The sequence below is a fragment of the Rhipicephalus microplus genome, chromosome X, assembly GCF_043290135.1.
Source record: "Rhipicephalus microplus isolate Deutch F79 chromosome X, USDA_Rmic, whole genome shotgun sequence".
Lineage (NCBI taxonomy): Eukaryota > Metazoa > Arthropoda > Arachnida > Ixodida > Ixodidae > Rhipicephalus > Rhipicephalus microplus.
The window spans coordinates 361,324,807-361,344,187 of NC_134710.1; the positions used below are offsets into that span (position 1 = coordinate 361,324,807).

General features: G+C 41.9%; 1 protein-coding gene across 1 annotated transcript in view; it reads left to right on the forward strand.

Moving 5' to 3' along the window:
• LOC119161105 (uncharacterized) overlaps nt 1-18,349 on the forward strand; it is a 54,743-nt gene extending 36,394 nt beyond the window's left edge. Inside the window, exon 6 of the mRNA XM_037413441.2 lies at nt 8,844-18,349. Coding sequence (XP_037269338.1) covers nt 8,844-9,014 — 171 coding nt within the window. The 3' untranslated portion in view covers nt 9,015-18,349. The remainder of the gene's footprint in view (nt 1-8,843) is intronic.
• Nucleotides 18,350-19,381: the final 1,032 nt, after the last annotated feature.

The following is a 19,381-nucleotide window of genomic DNA, read 5'->3' on the forward strand; positions in this document are numbered from 1 at the left end:
AACGAAGATGTTCTCTTCTTCTTCGCAGCCCAAAAATGCGTATGAGCTACAGTGGCTCGTTCATCAATGGTGGCAATATTAATGCATTGACTCCTATGGATTGCTGATGGAGAACTGAAAATTCTTTATTGTAGTGGAAATTTCGTTGAAGTGGCATTCGTTGTAGCGGAATTTGACTGTACTATTTGGCTTAGCTTGACAAAAACTATGCCTTCAAGTAGAGTGTTTACACGTATCTATCGAGCTCAATGTCACGAGTTCCTAATAAATAGGCTCATAAATAAATTGCTACCACATTTTAACAACAAAACTGTAATGCAACCCTATTTCGATGATTAGAAAAAGAATTAAGAAAGGGATAGACAAGCACAAGTTTTCTTCATACAAAAGAAAAAAAAATTCTTTCTTCTGGCTGTTTAGCTTCCGTGAGCCTGTTTCACTGGCTGTGATAACACTTTCTGATACACCTTCATTGCATACTCTTACCTTACCAAAGCCAACATACACAGCGTTGTTCAAGAAAGTCTGCAAGCTTTTCTTCGAAGTTCGGATAGTATTTCCTTATTTTCAGCCTGCAGTGATCTTTCCTGATTGATATGCACCCAAAGATCTTCGTTTGCACTACTCACAGTCACACGCCTCGGGCACACAAAAAAAGACACGGCGCAGCTATGTTTAGTGTGCACTTTCATAATAAAAATGGCACATCACAATTTGCACTTTGGTGGGAACAGATACAACGCGCACAGGCCCTATGCGAAACAACACGAACTGACCACAACAGGCGCTTGGGTGCCATTGTGTGACATCGATGACAGTGTATCTGACCCTTCTGATGAGAGTGCTTACGCCACGAACATGGCTTCGCTTTCATATGCAATTATGCACAGACAATCGCATTGCCGGTTTCGCTTTCATATGGTTTTTTTATCACCCCCTTTCTTCGCAATTTCCTCTGTAGCCGTACTCTTGTGTTTTTCTTGGTACTATTTTTGGAGAACTGAAAAATGTGGAGTGAATACAAAAGGATGTAATGGCTTGAAGGGCTGTAGGAACCTGTTAGACTACTTGCCTTTTAAGGATTTTTTTTTTTAGTGTAAAAGAAACTCCTGAACGGGGGAGGGGGGGTTCTGAACGTCACTTGTTGCTTTGTGTCGTTGCTAGGCCAGGAATGTGCTTTCTTTTTTTTTCTTGTGTTTGCTTTCACTCATGCACCTCAGTGCCCGACCAAGACTATCATGTTCATTATGCAGAATCGCAGGTGTCGTTGGTCACTGTGAGAGTCTGTCTTAGCAGAAGAGGCCTTTTGCTTGATTTTTTCTAATTAACCAGGTTTTTTTTTCTTCCCCCCCTTCCCCCGCATTGAGTATATGGGAAACCAAACAAACATTCCCGTGTTGTTCAGCTTAAGCAAGAATTCGTTTTCACGGAGTTCGTCTTAATGGGAGTTTGCTGTAAAACTCTTGTTAAAACGAATTCTTGCTTAAAATGAACAACCCGGGAGTGTTTGTTTCGTTTCCCCAGACTCAATGCAAAAAAAAAAAAAAAAAAACTTCTGCTTAAGACGAACCGCATAACAGGCCTCTCGTGTTAAGACGAACTCTCGCAGTGACCAATAACAATGGAGATTCTGCGCAATGAAGATGATGGTCTTGATGGGGACATTCAGGGGAACAAGAGAAATCAAAATGAAAAAAAGAAGAAAAAGCTTCCTGGTGCAAAGACTCACAGCAAATTGAAATCAAACTGCGACGTGGAAGAAAAAGCTAGATAAGTGGAAAAAAAAAAAAAAGTCAGCACATAAAGCTGGTATCTGCCTCACCCCCTAGCCTGTAGGTGGAGAAATGGCCATCTTTATCAGCAAAGAAAGCAACGAGAAGCACATTTACTTTCGTATTCTCCTCGTGTTCTTCAATTCTCTAACAGGAGTAAAGTACAAACAAGAGCTTGGCTAGAGGAGAAATGCAAGGAAAGTGGGGGGGGAAAAAACCAAATGAAAAGGAAAACGGGAACAAAGATTTGTCTGTTCATTATAATCACATGAAATGGAAATCACATATGCGGCACCAGCACTCCCATCAGAGGAGTCGGATGCATTGTCATTGCCGTCACACAATGGCACCTGAGCACATGTTGTGGTCAGTTTGTGTCGTTTTGCATAGGACCTATATGTATCATATCTATTCGCAGTGAAATGCAGTAAATTGTGATGCATCATTCTCATTATAAAAGTGAACGACAAAAAACGGGGTTATTTTGCACACTAAATATAGCTGCATTGTGTCTTTTTTTGTGTGCCCAAGGCTTGTGATCGTGAATAGCGTAAACGGAGACCTTGAGCTCCATGTCATTCAGAAAAATTTACTGCAAGCCGAAAATAAAAAAAATGTCCTAAACTCATAGAAAAGCTTGCAGACTTTCATAAGCAACTTGGCGCTACTTGGTGTTGTCAAGGTAGCTGTATTCAATGGAGGCGTATCCAAAAGTAAGAGCAAAGCCAGTATAACATCCTCTTAGAAGGTGAACAGCCTAGAGGATAAATGTCCATTTCTTGAAGGAAAATTGTGCTTGTCTCTCCCTTTTTATGTTTTTCTAATTGTCAAAAGAGAGTCCTGCTACAGTTTTATTGTTATGTAGTAGCAATTCATTCATAAGCATATTTATTGTGAACTTGCAAAATCAAGAACTTGTTAGATTAGCCTACTCTACTGGAAAGCATAGTAACAGCTATGCTAACTATCAAACTGAGCCACATAAATACTTTTTCTTGTTCCTTTCCTCCCCATTATAAGTAACACTTCATTCAGTGTTGTCAAGCAACATAGTATTTGGGTGTACTTGGCATGTCAACATTTCATTTTTTTTAGCCACTTTCGATAAGACGAACTCTTGATAAGACGAGCAAATGATCGTTGGTCCGTGGAGTTCGTTTTAAAGGGAGTCTCCTGTATCTTCAAACATTGTGTCTAGAAGCCATGACCTGTCTCAAAACTGATCTTTTTGCTAATCATCATCGTCATACAAGTTTGCAGAAAGCTTCTCACCGTCCTCCTCTCGAAAAACCTTGTCTTCAGTAGTGTCAAGCACATTTGATATTGTAGACAGTTAAGCACAAACCACTGTATTAAATGGCAGGTCATACTAAACGGCAGGCACCCATAGGGCAATCGGCTAATTGCTTGACTGCTTGATTCTTCCATAGCATTGTTCCAGGAATCGATCTTCATGAATCCAGACGTTTTTCTTGTGTAATCTATTCTAAGAATGTGGCAATTTCAATGGTAAGTTTGGTCAAAAATGTTCATTTTTTTTCCAGTTCACTTAGTTCTGCAATCCTGAGACCATCTTATACATCATGTTGAAATACATGACCAAAATAAGGAGTAAAAGTTGACAAAAACTAAGCAAATTGGGATTTAGAAAATGCAAATTTTGTACCTTTTCTTAGCACAGTGCCACCATCTTAGCATCATCGTAACAAGGGGACAGATGGGAGCTGAAGATAGCCACAAAGCTGCATTTCTTCAGTGAAAAATTAAACCAGCTCCCTTCTGAGTTCAGTTTTCTTAGCTTTGTGCTCTAGTTCCTTCGAGCTCTGTTTTCTCATCTTTCATTTTTTGAGAGGAGGCTATTAGTCATGCCTGTGCCATTTAACAACAAATAAACATGCATAATAATCATGCTGATTCCTCACTTAGATCCTGAGACATGTATAGTAAAGCTGTCTATATTTGTCTGCACGTCAAACAGATTTTTACAATTGCCTTTTTGTAAAAGTTGTTAGAGAATATGTACAAGACATACCAAAAATATTTTTGTGTGCTTATTATGGTATTAAAAAATAAACTAGTAGTTTTATAGCACAGAATGGGCCCTTGTAAGTACAATGCAGTTCACTTGTAACGATCCCCAAGTGCCGAGAAAATTCCATCAGTGCAACCAATAATTGTTATGAGTTGGTTAATAAAACAAAGAAATACAAAAGAGAGACGAAAATATCTTTTGCATTCGCATGCAAGTAGGATAGTGCACTTCGTACTACTTGTCTTAGTCTGTGAGCTTTGATTGCTGCATGCATAAGTGGTGCATATCTTTCCCCTGCTCTACGTAGTTGAGCAGAAGGTCCTTGACAAAAACATGGTCTCGTACTGATTTTATCACGGTGTTAGAAGTATTTAGGTGGATTAACAGTGCCTCCGAAAATGAAGAACTTCATTCCTCGTTTTGTTTGTGGAGATGGTTCGAGATGGCACAACAGTACTCGTGGCCGATGCGAGCTATCATGCATGGTCGTTTCAGGGCTGTTAATGGCGCTCAAAGTAGATTTTAACAAATGCTGTCTCGGCTTTATAATGAGTAAAACTAGATAAGTAAACAAAAGTGGCAAACAAATGCAAAATTTCGAGGATACAGCCACAGCTATCAGTGGAATATGTTCAATTTACCACCTCGATGGACCCCTATCGACAGATGCTTTCGCATTAGGACACGCTAAATTACGCATTGGTAAACGTATGGCATTGAAATACCCGAGAAGTTAGTTCCGTTTGATGAAGTCATTTTTACAGAAACAACAAACAAAAAATTTGGCTCCGTATCTGCATGTTTCACTGCAAATGTCATCAAAAGACAGTAGTCTTGCGTCTGGAGAGAGTGAACAAAACGTTTATTTGACGATCTGCGTGATAAAATTGGTGCATTGTATTCTGGAAGTGCTGCATTAGATAGTCTCGATCCATGCAGCGAAGGCGAACGAACGCATAGAGGCGCGTTAGACACGAGCGGTATCTGGCATTTATCTTCAAGAATGGCTTCAGACAGCACAAAATTTCGCACAGAAAGCTCAAAGCCGAGTGGAAACGAAAGAAGGCGTGCGCGCCCATGGAGAAAGATGCATGCCTGTCTCGGAGGCGATAAGATGTAAAACCCAAAGCGACAGGCAGGTGCCACCATTGTGTCATCTTAGAAAAGCGTTGGAAACAATTCCCTTTTTGAGCATCGCGTTGCACTGTCAGCGCAGCATGATAAACGCTACTGTTCTTTGAATTGCTTATGTGCGCCTTCTCTAGTATAAAGACACACATACAAAATATTGACGTGTCGTTATGGTGCCTGAGATATGCACAATAATTGTTTTTTAATTGACAATTGCTCAAGTATGAATGCTTAAACTTGAGCAATGTTGGTGGGCGCTGTGGATGGGCTTAGCCGTTTGGGGTATCGTTGCGGCGGACAAACCGACAAATGTACATACAGACAGACCAAAAATTTTTCGTCAAAGTACCGCAAGAAAGACTATCGTCTTTAAAATCTATTGGCCGTAGTATTGCAGCAGAGAAGCATGCTGTCGATTTCTGTCAAAGCGGTCGCATTTTGGTGGAGGCTACATGCTAGAGGCCCGTGCACAGTGCAGTGTCCATTCACATTGAAGAACACTACATTGCCGAAACTTCTGGAGCCCTACAGCGTGCCTCATAATCATATCGTTACTTCAACTCGTATAACCCCAAGATATTCTCATTAACAAGCATAGCTCTCTCACAAGGAGAAGATGGCACATGCAGGCAGTGATGGTTCATAGGAAATTACCATCTCGTGGTGAGGATTAACTCAAAAACAGCACATTCTGTTACAGTGGTGTAGAGGTGCATTTTATTGCAACGATGTAGAGATGACCCGCCAGTACGCAAATGAGCTGCGCTCACTCTCCTGACTAGCATTGCGATATCTTTTCTGCTACTGACGTTGCAGGGGAGTTGGATGTATTAAATGCATCTACATTTGCCCAACAGAGCTAGAATTATGTTCATTTGTTCAAGACTCACCACCCTTTTCATACGATGTGGATGGGAGCAGCAGCTTAGTAGCATTAGCTTGTGGCAGTTGTGGAACTATCTGGCTGGGTGGTTGTCTCAGTAGTCAATGAAAACTTTACAAAATATCATTGTTCTCAACCTTGTGTGGAGCTCACGCTGTTGTTGCGAAAGACACGCTACGGTCATTTTAAAAACTATCTCGATCAAACTTGTGACTGACACCATGACTGGCATTGTGTCGAACTCCATGGCATCAGATGCCCCACAGCTTGATTTATTCATCTCGCAGACCACAGCGCATGCCTGCTAGGTGCCCGTTGGTGTGAGTTCTTCAAATCTGGTTGTACTTTCCACTCTGACAGAGCATGTTTGATGGCTGGAGGGTGTGAATGATCCGCGGTTTAATTTTTTTCTCGAAGAGAATGGCTGTCTGAAAAGTTCGTCGGCACAATGTCTTTGCCAATGCCACCATTCATGGTGTACTCACAAAAATGCATCCTTCTTAGAAAGCTTCTCATGTCTTCATTACATACTTCGGCTCATGGAGCTTCGCGCAGACATAATCACTCAACTGCAGCATGCGGTCCTTCCGTGGAATCACATTGTGCCATACTTTCAGGCGGTCCGCTTCTTGGGGTGCAGCAAAAAAAGTTTCACACATCTCCCCGTAAAGGTAACCTTGTGTGACATGCGAAGCAGCTTGTGGGTCAACTTAAAGTTCCGTTAAGAGTTTCTCTTAAAGTTCAGGTTTGCATTTCCTCTTGAGTACGACGTCCTAGAGTCAAGGGAGTGTTGTCTTGGTAATCTTGCTGCTGAGGTTGTAGCTTGGTCAGGTTGTTGTGGAATCCCAGTTGGTCGCATACGTTGCAGCTGTACCGGAAGCTCTGGTCTAGGAACTCGCGCTTGAACCTTGCATCCGCGCCATCCGTGCTGAGTTACAGCGGTTTAAGCGTTTTGCTGCCTTCGCCCTCGACTCACATTGCCACGCCGCTTCTATGTTTACTTGCCTGCATTGAGGTTGCGCTTGGGCTGCAAGTCTTCATTGCTGCCACGGATTCTTGCAGGCAGCATTTACGGCACGCTTCTGCTTCTCTTGCTTGATTTTTGGGGTCGGCTTACCGCTTGCCGTTTAGGCTTGTTGGCTTGCCGTTTCGCGGCAGCAGCTTGAGCCCTCTTCTCGTCAGCAGTGGCAGCAGTGCCAGTGGTGCTAATCGTGGCATTAATGGTGGTATTGCTGGGAGGAGAATGAGCGGAGCGCACATGAGTCGTTTTTGTGTGGTTGAGCTGCCGTGGGTGGCACAGAATACTTCTCGCACATTTCTTGGCTTGCTCACAAGAATAGAATAACCTATCATCGCTCAAAAAGAATAAAAACAAGAGCGCAGCGTGGTGGTGACTGCTTTGGCTAGAAGGCGTCCACTCTCCACTTACGCGCAATAGGAGCCGGCGCGCTTGGCTGTCGGCCACGCAGGCTCTGGGACACGTGACTACTCCTGCCATCTGGCTGCGTGAATGAGCATAGGAGAAGAAGTTCAACGCAGCATGTGTTGGTGGCGGCACTCCGTCATTCGACCTGTATTTGTAACACCGTGGACTGTATCATCCGTTGGGCCCCCTGCAATGACAGTGCTTGCATAGGCTGCTCAACTATGTCTTCATAGTCGTCGCTCTCACCACTATCCACAGCACGGCACTGTCGGTATGGAGACCCATTTGCAGCGCACGCTGTAGCCAGGTTCAATCGCTATATTCAATATTACGGCACTGGAGCATTATAATAACCAGTTTATTGTACCATAGAAAGCATACAAAAGTGCATGGTACCAAAGTTGTTAGTTGTAATTGTAATTAAATTGTGTTGTTAAATGGACTTGGCTGTATTTTTATGCAAAAATCTTGATGATGTTATGTCTAATTCATTAATTTTTGGATGACAGTGATGGTCAATCAAGTGCTCGAACTCAAGAACTGCAACAGATAGCTGAATACTAATTTCAGTTATGATACCACTGCATCAAGTAACACTTTCATTTCAAATTTGGTCATATTGTTGTCGTAAACAATAAAAATAGTATTGATTGACACGTCTATTGAAGGGCCACTAAGAAGGCTGGCAATTTTTTTTTTACATAAGCTCGCTAATTTGTGCAGTAGGCCACAACAGTCACATTTCATGAGTATTGCAACGCTAATGCACTGTGCAAACCCTTCATTTTGGGAAACAATTCCCGTGCTTCTTTCCTTTGTCTGACCGATGCTCCTTGTATGTGCAGCAACGAAATATTTGCCCATTGCAACATTAAGCACCCCTTAGCTTGTCGATTAGTCCTTTGTTCTATGAAACACACTTTGGCCTTGTGGTGGAATGTACGTTTGTGTGTGTGTACGATTGCACGCCCTTCAGGCTCTACTTAATGACATTCGACTGCACTCTGATTTTATGAAAGGTCACCACCACCACTAAAAGAAAGTGGACTATAAAAAAAGACCATATCACTGTGTGTTAACATTGAGGCAGCAGGATGATTATGAGACAAGAAAATGAAATTTTGTCCATTCCTTTGGATTCTACCCAGGAAGCCTAGTGCTGCTATTTCAGTGCAAGATTGGGGATTATGAGCCCACCCTCTTTTTTTTTTTCAAATTTTGTTACTTTATTTAGTAATGTGAAAGGGCCAATCGGTGATACAGTATAAAACAATTTTTCTATTTATTGTCTCTGAAATGCTTACAAGGCTGGAAATAAAAGTGCATCTTTTTGTCTTCCTTATAAAATTATGCTTTCTGTGTGTTATGTAAACCTGTGCTATCGCAATATGATGAAATGTCAAGGTTTAAAATTTATTGAGCGCAGTTGCTTGCACAGTTTTTGACTCCAATGACACAGGCCACTTTTCAGGTGAAAGCTAAATTCTGAATGTTACTTTAGTTTTTTTTAATGTTTTTTTCATAAGAAGTTTTCAACCAAGAACACACCGTGCCAGTTTTAGCTGCAGCAGGCACTTACCTTTGGTGTTTTCTACGTAGATTCTTGCTGGAGAAAAGCTTCAACTTGACCTGGACACAGAGCAGATAATCCAGACGGTGATCAACAAAGATCAGCCCATCATGGAGAAACATCTGCTTCATCTGCTTGAGCTTCAGGAGTCAGTGGAGCACCCTGTCGAGCTGAAATCTATTGCAAACGACAACCTGTGAACTCTTCTGCTGCCGGTCTCGTCACCTTGGGGGGACTACAGCACTGCACTTCGACGTGAGATGATTGACGTCTGTGGGAATTTGTGGAAGCACTGACGTGAAGGGAAGTTTATGGTTATGAACCGCCATGTGGTTTTGCTTCAAATCGGAAATCGGTGGTGTGGATGAAGGGTCCACTACTACAAGTCTTCTTCGAGCAAGTGTTCTATTGCACCACAAGGTCCGAAACATTTGAGGAGTGATGTCTGTCTATTTGTACCAGTGGATGTAAGCAGCCCAGTCATGGCTCATCAGGCGAACAGATAATGTAGGGTTTCTGTTGAGCAATGTGCTAAACTTTTGCCAATTTAAACATGCTTCATGCAACTGGACATTTGTCCAGTCGCATGCTCTCGTGTCTTTCGTGTCCTTCTTGTCTCTGTGTCGGCGTTTAGTTCTCGCGCTATAACTATCGTCATGCCATACCGACTAGCCCAAGCTACCACTCTTCTATATGGACATTTGTACTTTGCATTTTTGATGGTAGCTTCAAAAATGAACGTAAGTCTGGTGGTAGCACAAAAAGCCCAGCTTCGTATATTGGAGCCTCCTTGGAAAACTTGTCTGAAATGCATGTGGAAATGTCATGAAGGCTTGCAAAGGTTTTCTGTTTTCATTACCTGAACTGAGGGAAAACAAAACAAAAGAACACTGCCACTTCAACTTGCCAAAAGTTTCACATGACAAAGGCATGACCTACAAAGTGCAATTCCTTAGCATGACTTTGCAATAAAAAGGCACTGAAACACCTTAAAAGCAGTATGCCTGCACCTAGCGATAACAGGCATGGTCTGCTGAGGTGCTGTTTGAAAGCGACTGACAACAGAATCATACCATTACTGGTTCTGACGCCTTGCCAACACTCCTTTGTTAGGGTATGTATATTCCTCACATTTTTTAAATTGAAGGGGCACTAAAGTCAAATAACAATTTACATCAGGGTGAAAACTCAATGTATGACAACATCTAAAACGACACTATCATCAACAGCAGTGCCCTCCTTACCGAGAAATAGAGGTAAATGCACAAGAATACGTGCGCCGCAGTAGAACATTTACAAAATGATCCCGGTGACGTCAGAGTTACAGTTAGCAACAGACCACTAGTAATCGAATGAGGTTTACTAAATAAAAAACCTTCCATGCATCAAGAGACGTAATAAAGTGCTGCTTGTTCATTTCTGTTTGGTTCATGGAAAAAGACTGCCGGACGTTACTATGAGGAATGGCACGAGTGGTTCAATAGTTCAATATTTGCGTGGTTAAACTGGACAGGTTGTGCCATCTGGCGGGGCCCAGTTGAAGCAAGCTTATCTGCAATCTCGGGGCTAATGGCAGGAAATTCTTCAGTGGCAGTTCTTGCCGTAGTGGCCTGCTGATTTCGTTCTGGTGCTATTAGTGTTGGTGGCCGCGCACTAAAGCCGGACAACGTTGTGCATGGCAACAGTGATGTGAGACGTCCCACTCCTTTAAGCGGGTAATTTTAAGTGCACTAACTCGACGCAAACCACTAAAATGAAATTTTATTTCAGAATAAGCCCTTCCTTGGCAAAAAAGTAACACTACGAGGTTTCTGGACCGCTATTTCAGCAATCAACGTTGACTCAGTAGTTGTCTTTAGTGTCCCTTTAAGGCAAAGTGAAATTACATTGGGGTTGTCTTTCAGACAGCATTATCTGAAAAGTGTACTAAGTGAGTGCATTTCGTGCAAAGCCACTCATTTGAACTGCTGTTCATAAGCCTTCTTTCACATATTGTCTTGTCATTCATTCTTTTTCTTGACTTTTTGGCTCATGTGTTCATTTCACATTGGGTGGAAAACAGCGCCAAAGAGATGTCTAGAGTGTGTAAAGATTGTCCATTTTTCTTCTTCTTTTCCTGTTTTCTTACTTGCATGAAAGGAAACCACCTGAAGCCTACATTTCATTCACCATGCAGTTCTAATCAAAAAGGAGTCGGGCTGGCTTTCCTGCGGTACACTATTGCACTTGGTTATCAAAATGGGCTTTTCATTGCTTTTCACGTGTTTTTTGCTCTTGTGTTTGCCAGCTGCAAGGTAATAATTTTAATAGGCTGCTATATTATAAGTGAAATTTGTACTGTATTCCCCAAAATCCAGCCTAACACTTTTTGTTTGGGTCTGTTGTCCAAAAAAAAAAATGTGTATCATGTAAAGCTATCATTTCGCTCTATGAGGCACCCTCAACTGTGAGGGGCATGTAAGTCTGCTGCCCTTGCAAAGTTACAAGCACAGTTTTGGCAAGGCACTATGACTCTACTGCGGCACAGCAGAGAGATAAGTTTCACTGTCGCCGGAATTCTCATTTTGTGGTCGACACGAATTATTTTTCTTATTGCGCAGCTTTTGTTATTCCTTCTATACATTGAACCTTAATGACTTACTTTAATTACTACTCGTTGTTTCTAATGCACATTAGGTGGAAAATATACATGTATGCCTCAGGGGCTTGCTAGTGAAGTGGATTTTTTTTTTTTTTTTATAATCTTTCATAACCTTTAGGCTCATTTACTTAGTTTAGCTGTCATTTGCCCGGAAGCTACTCGTAAAGAGCAAAAGATGGTGCTCGAGAATGTGAAGACTTAGAATGTGAAAGTGGATAATTGGTAACACATGTGAGTTGCAGTAGCGTGTGATCAGGGGGATTAGTTAGTGAGAAAAAGTAATTGCCCTTGCACCCGCCCCCCGCCCCCAGTCATCTAAGGGGTGTGCCAAGTCTGCCCCACACCTTCGCTCGGTCAGACCTTTCCCGTCACTGTTTAAAGTGTGCAGGGTTGTGACCATGCAAGCTTTTGATAGTAGCAGCGGCTGGGGACCCCTGATGTTGCATTCCAAGAACCATTTTACTTCCCACTGTTACCCATGGAAAGCCGAGAAGTAAAGGCAAGCTGTTATAAACAGCACGTCGTTGCTTTATCTTATCTTCGATTTTGCGTTCATCATGAAGCTTGTGTCCTTCTGTCTCGACCATTTGAAGCGGGAGGGGAGCGGTGGTGATGCTTCTCCACCCCCAATGAAGAACTCTGCGCACGCCTATGGGCCCTAGATCAGAGTAATTGTACTAAACATGTTGATCGTGCGTATTTCGAGCTGAACACTTCCTGCAGAATATCTGACAGACTTTGGCCACCTCAAAGTATATTTGTGCCACATTGTCGGGTATTGTGTCACTGTACTGTACCCATTACCAGAATTAACTCATCAAGTTGTCAGTGCATTTTCAGGCAGTCTTTTGTATAAGGGGCACTCAGTCTCGCATCCCGCAAGTAACAATGGTCTTCCTCACGAGCACTTGCTCCAAGCAGCCTTTGATTCTGCATTTATGACTTTGTTGCAATTGGGTTTTGCAATGTCAAGTGAATTTGTAGTTCATTTTACGACAGTAGTTTCTTTCAGGCTCTTTTACACCCATTGGAAATGATGTGTACTTTGCTATATGAAGTTGGCCGGGCCAGAGTTTCGACGTAGCCAAGCAAGGCACCCGCCCTCGTGCCTTCGGGTGTGTCAGTATTTCATGTACAGGTTTGCGAGTTACCGATTGCATTAAGTTGTAAAGCATAAAGTGTACAAGGAGCATCATATTTGTACACTTACTGTTCACAGGCCACTTGATCTCAATTGAATGTTCCCAAAGCCTTGTAGGCTCATGTCTTTTTTTTCCTTGCATGTATGTGTGGTACGTTCTGTGTATTGTAATAATTAATATTACTATAACATAAATTCTGTTGCTGTTTGCTTAGTTCAACATTGGAACTATAAAGGTCTATCTGTGAAACCTCAAGAAAAATCATGTGACTGATATCATGATAACGTAATGTCGTTTTATTAAGAATGCAGAGCCTAAGTTGAGGCTTCTTAAATGCTTGTTTAGTTTAGTGGGTTTTTTTTTTTATGTGTCGTACACTGGTTAGCAGCCACAGGCAGTCTGTTTTTATGTGGAGGAAAAATGTTCCGGTAACATATTAGGAAAAAAAGAGTTTGGCAGGAACATAAGATCATTGAATTCCCAAGTGATAGCATGTAGGGGATGTCATGATGCCTCAATAGCTGCATGAGTGTGCGTCATAGACAAGCTTTTGCATGCTCCTTATTAAAATGATCATACTTCTTACTACTGACTTGACATTTTCTGGCCGCCCTGGTGCATTTTCTTGTGCTTACCGCTAGACACCTCAAAAATGGTTGCAGTTCATGTTTGAGGTATGTCTGGTCTATCATAATATCTTTGTTTTCCAGCAAAGCAGCCATTAGGCTTCGATCGCACACATGGTTTTCTTATACCAATGTTGCTCTTCAAATCGTCTGGTGCATGCATTCTGTGCCATTTTCTTGCGTTGTTTCGTCACAAGAGCCAGTGCCTTCATATTATGTGTTAGTAACAAGAGTGATATGCATTTGGTATCCACATTTTTTTTCTTGGGAATGTGATACCAAAGAGGATCTAGTTTCATTATAACAGTGTAAAAATCTGTTCTTGTTGTAACAATAATATTCTGTGTATGAATACTTGGTGATAATTGGTTTGGGGACTTGAAAGCATTATGCATCAGTTTTATTCTGAGACGCACAGTCACTTCTAAGTCCGTCCAACTAAGTATCATCGTTATGTGATTTTTAATTGCAAAGGACATCAGTTGGGACAGGGACCTTGCGATGATGCATTAGAAGGGTTTTTTTTTTCTTCGGCTGGACATGTTGTATACCATTGAGTGCATGGGCATACAGTGCCTCTATGCAAACATAGTGTGAGGTGCACTAAAGTTTGTTTTATTTCTGTTTAAAAAAATGAAAATGAAAAGTTACAATCCAAGTGCGCTGCAGAACAGGTCTCAAGGGTAATTCCAAGTTTTCATGCCATGGACAACTGGCATAGAGCGATACCTCTCGTGCACATCAATGCGTTCAACACACATCTAGATTTTAGAAATGATTAGTACAGTGGCAAACCAGCATGTGCAGAAACTGTGTGCCTTGTGAACACCTATCTATTATACGAGCCAAAATTAAAGTGTTTTTCACATGTTTGTTATAAATTGCTTTCTCGGGCACAAATAGAAATTATTCAGGGTGCGGTAGCGATAGACCCACGAGTCCTACGAATTTCAATGTATGCATTATAGAATTTTAACCAGGGTTCGTGCGGGTGCTTGAAATTCTTGAAAACCCTTCAATTCGAAAAGTTTGTCTTCAAGGCCTTGAAAGTGCCTTAATTTTTGCAAGTCCTTGAAAATCTTTGAATTTTCTTTTTTAAATTAACATTATGGTGCATTTCACAGTGCATTAGTTGTGATGGGGTAAATGCAGCAAGTCTGCGAAGGCAAACTTGTGCATAGGCAAAAATCGGATCTATGCATTAAAGGACAAGGAAGGCAATGTCATAGCCAATATGGCTATGACAGAGAGCTGTATAGAAGCTGTAACAACCAGGATGATATCGTAAGAAGCAATAACAGCTCAGAGGAATTCGACATTCTGCCAGTAACGACAAGGGAAGTAACGAAAGCCCTAGAAGGAATGCAAGGAAGTAAAGCCGCTGGTGAGGATAAGGCAACAACGAAACTGCTGAAAGATGCTAGAGAAATTGTGTTAAAAAAACTGTCCACCTTATATACGAAGTGTCACTTGACTGGGAGGGTACCAGAATCTCGGAAGAATGCCAACTCAATTTTAACCCACCGTGGTGGTCTAGTGGCTAAGGTACTCGGCTGCTGACCCGCAGGTCGTGAGATCCAATCCGAGCTGCGGCAGCTGCATTTTCGATGGAGGCAAAAATTCTGTAGGCCAGTGTGGTCAGATTTGGGTGCTGTTAAAGAAGCCCAGGTGGTCTATATTTCCAGAGCCCTTCACTGCGGCGTCTCTCGTAATCATATAGTGGTTTTGACACATTGAACCCCACATATCAATCAATCAAGCCAACATCATTTTAATCTATAAGAAAGGAGACGTCAAGGGCTTGAAAAATTACAGGCTGATCAGCTTACTGTTCGTATTCTACAAACTATTTACATAAATAATAGCTAATAAAACTAAGGCAACATCACCGTTCAATCAACCAAAGGACCAAGCAGGATTTCATACAGACTACTCGGCAATAGGCCATATGCATACTATCAATCGGGTTATAGAGAAATGCACAGGATACAACCTACCCCGATACATAGCTTTCATAGATTACGAGAAGGCCTTTGACTCAGTCGAGACATCAGCAGTAATGCATGCACTATAGAATCAGGGCATTGACGAACCCTACATAAACATACTGGAAGAAATCTACAGTGGATCAACAGCCACATAGTTTCTTATAAAGAAAGCGACAGAATCCCAATAAGGAAATGTGTAAGGCAGGGAGACATGATTTCTCCAATGCTTGGTATAACTGTAGTTTAAGCGCACAAAGGAACACAGGACAAGCGCTTTCTCACAACTAAAAGATTTATTGGAAAGAGAAGAATATAGTATAAGCAGGCAGTCAATAACAACGCATGCGTGTGAAGGCAAAAAGTACAATTGTGACAACTGTGCGCTTAAACTACAGTTATACCATGCATATCCAACTAGCCCAACTTTCGATTCCATTCTATAATGCTGTTCATCGCGTGTTTACAAGGCCTTAGATTGGGAAAAGTTGGGGATAAGAGTTAATGGAGATTAGCTTAGTAACCTGCGATTTGCTGAAGAGATTGGCTTGATGAGAAACTCTGGAGATGAATTACAGCTCATGATTACTGAACTGGACACGAAAAGTAGAAAGTAAGTCTACAAATTAATATGCACAAAACTAATGTGCTACTGTCTCGACAGAAAAGAGTACTTTGGGATAGGTGGAGGGATGCTGGAAGTTGTAAAAGAATACGTCTACCTAGGACAGGTAGTAGCCGTGGAGCCGAACCACGAAATTCAAATAACTAGAAGACTAAGGATAGGGTTGATCACATTTGGCAAGTATTCTCAAATCATGAATGGTAATGGGCCACTAGCTCTCAGTAGGGAGGTATAGAACAGCTGCATCTTGCCGGTACTTGCCTACGGAGCAGAAACCTGAAGGCTTACAAAGAGGATTCTGCTTGAATGGAGGATGACACAGCGAGGGATGGAAAGGAGGATGATAGGTCCAATCTGAATAGGCAAGAAGAAAGCAGAGTAGATCAGGGAACAAACCGGGTTTAAGGATATCATTGCTGAATTTGATTGATATGTGGCGCTTAACGTCCCAAAACCACCATATGATTATGATAGACGCCGTAGTGGAGGGCTTCGGAAATGTCGACCACCTGGGGTTCTTAAATGTGCACCCAAATCTGAGCACAGGAGCCTACAGCATTTCCGCCTCCATCGGAAATGCAGCCGCCGCCGCCAGGATTCGATCCCGCGCCCTGCGGGTCAACAGCCGAGTACCTTAGCCACTAGACCACCGCGGCGGGGCATCACTGTTGAAATGAAGAAGAAATGGACATGGGCTGGGCACTTATCATGTAGGCAGGATAACAGCTAGTCTTTAAGGGTAACTGACTGGATTCCCAGAGAAGGCAAGCATATGAAGGGGAGACAGAAAGTTTGGTGGGCCACAGTAGGTTCTCCACGAAAACAACACCGTGTTTATCTGGAAACTCTGAAAAGGCAGGAGGATAAATAGAAAAATATGTTGCATTGAGAAGGCGGTCGAAATGCTTACAAAAAAAGGAAAAGAAACTAGAAGCCGCTGTTAAGGAATTAACAGCTATAGCAGACTCGTATGGAGAAATCGCAGAGGCAATCAGCGACTTAATGTCCATCAAGTCAAACAGCCTTAAGAAGACTCCGAGACCAAGCAGCAGGAGATAGTTGATATTAATGCAAAAATTTAGAAAAAGCAACAAGGTGTTGCGTAGTAAGTGTTCCTTAGTTGTTCTTATCTGAATGAAAGTATGCAACTTGTGTAATACTGAAAGTGATTACTTATGCAACTTTAAGAAACTATGATTGAAAGTTGCGTGCAAATAAAATGTCACTGGATCCACGTTTTTCACGTCTGCTCCAGTGATGTTCCCCTTTTTCTATGAATTTAGTTATTTCAAGCCCTTGTCCTTTCCTGAGCATATGTTAATTTGATTTAAAATACAATGTGGTCCTTCAGAATTTGCCTTGAAAGTACTTCAAAACCCTTGAATTTTTGTCACGTAAACGAGCATTAACCCTGTTTAACGCAGCTGCCTCATGATTCTTATGTTGCTCATATACCTTTAATATATAAATGCAGCATGTGATGTCTCCATATAATCCGAAATGAAATGCCAATTCCCTAAATCTATATTACGTCTTACTGGTGGCAAAAATGGGAATCAAGTTGCATTCGTGTTGACCTTTCCTGTAACCCTGTTCGTGCATACGAGGCGGTGCTTGCAATTGTCGTGCCATGTGGCAGTCTTGTAAACAATCCGTCAAAGACAGTATCCTCTGGCACTCACTGTCTGAGATTAATTCAGCTTCTGTATATGTTGCCTGATTGCAACGGAAATGTCTGTTTCCAGTTGACAGCATCCTCCTGGCACAGTGCCACCAAGCATGTTGTCTAGCACACTGCCATTACTGGCATTTGCCATTCTGTGGAACTGTATGACCAATCCCAGTGATGGTGATGTGTTGGTAAACAGACTGCCTGCCATACATTGCTTATATGCCATAATTGCAGTGTGCTTAGGCATGTTGTGTATTAGTGAATGCTACAATTATCTGGCCCTGTGCCCTTCTTGGAAAGTGACAGGAGAGCAACAAAGCCATCCAGCGGAATTGTGAATGCACTTCAAGAGAACTAGCATGGTGTTGTCAAGAGTCCTGGAGCCATTTTTTTAATGGCAGTATAAACTTGCACTCTGTATAACTTGGCATGTGCCTTTCACTCTTGCTTCAAATGTGCCCGCATTCAAAACAAGTGCCTTGAAGGAGTTTCTAAACAAGTGCCTTGAAGGAGTTTCTGTTTGTGTGCAATGATAAAGCTACCAACCTTATACAGCTAGTACAATATATAACCATCTATGGTTTCCTTGTGCGAGTGCACCAACCCATGCAAATTCTCATCTTTCTGTATTGTAATGTTGGATGTCATAATCTACAAAGCCATCCCAATTAATGTGTTGTTTATCTTTGTCATCGTGGAAATGCTTGACTTTTGTATGTAAACTGAAGTTTCTATGCACAGAACTGCACTTTCATCCAACTATTGCATGCTCACTTAAAGTTTATACGATTTTAACACAATGTTCTGATTGCTGTGTAAAAATAAAAATGTTTTGTACAAGTTCTGTGAATATCCATTTTTTTTTTTTGCCATCTCTTACTGCCACCTCGCTGCCCCTCTGTAACCCGTTAGTGAAACATTCCCCATTACCCAATTCCATATCTTCACTGATGCATCTTGTTATAAAAAGGCTTGGCTGTTACCACTAACAAGTCTAGCCAGCCTGCAGTGTGTTAGGTTGAAGCAGTCTCTCCACAGCAAGAACACAATAAACACAAAGCAACTGTATTTTCTCTCCACTGGCTTGAGCTCCTTTGACTGCAGATACAGAAACGTTTACCTTTTCTTCAGTAGAGACTTAAACTATTCAGCGTTGTATTGACCACTGTACTTCAGAGATATGCAAATGTTCTGAAATGAAACATACTTGATTCACTAGCTTCATGCTGTACTTTGTGTCTGAGGAAATGGTGCCTGTTTAGATCTGTGCTTCCTTTTAGCACAACCTAATTAGCTATGCACTGATACGGTATTGACAAGATATTTTTGCCTCTAGTTTATTGTGCGACGTCTGGAGTTGCATTTGATTCCTTGCTCGTAATGAAGGTCTAAGACTTCCCCTCCCCTCAAAGAAAGGCAATGCCAGGAAGACAATGAGTGGCGCGAAAAATTCATATCTCGGAAGGTTATTGTGTTGTGATGTGATGTCAAAATGTCGTCTCGTGGTGGCAGAGGATTGCCAGGTTTCGACAGTTCGTCTGCTACACTGATTCTCGAATTAAGCAACGGCGTTTGTCCGGATGGCTGTAAAATTTTCCGCTAAACGAAATTTCTGTGCGTAATGTTGCCGCATTGACAATCCAACCCAATCGCATTCAGTCTTTTTTGCGAAACTATTGGACTATCGTATTATAACTTAAACGAATAGGGGGGCGTTGATGTAAACGTACGGAATCTCGGCAATACAAATTCGCGAAATTCCCCTGCCGAATTCCACTGTGTCGAGTAGGCCAAAATTAGGATGTTCCGAACACTTTGGCGGGTCGCGCCGGGTGATAAGAACTTCGATTCCAAACCATCTGGCAATGGCCGAGAG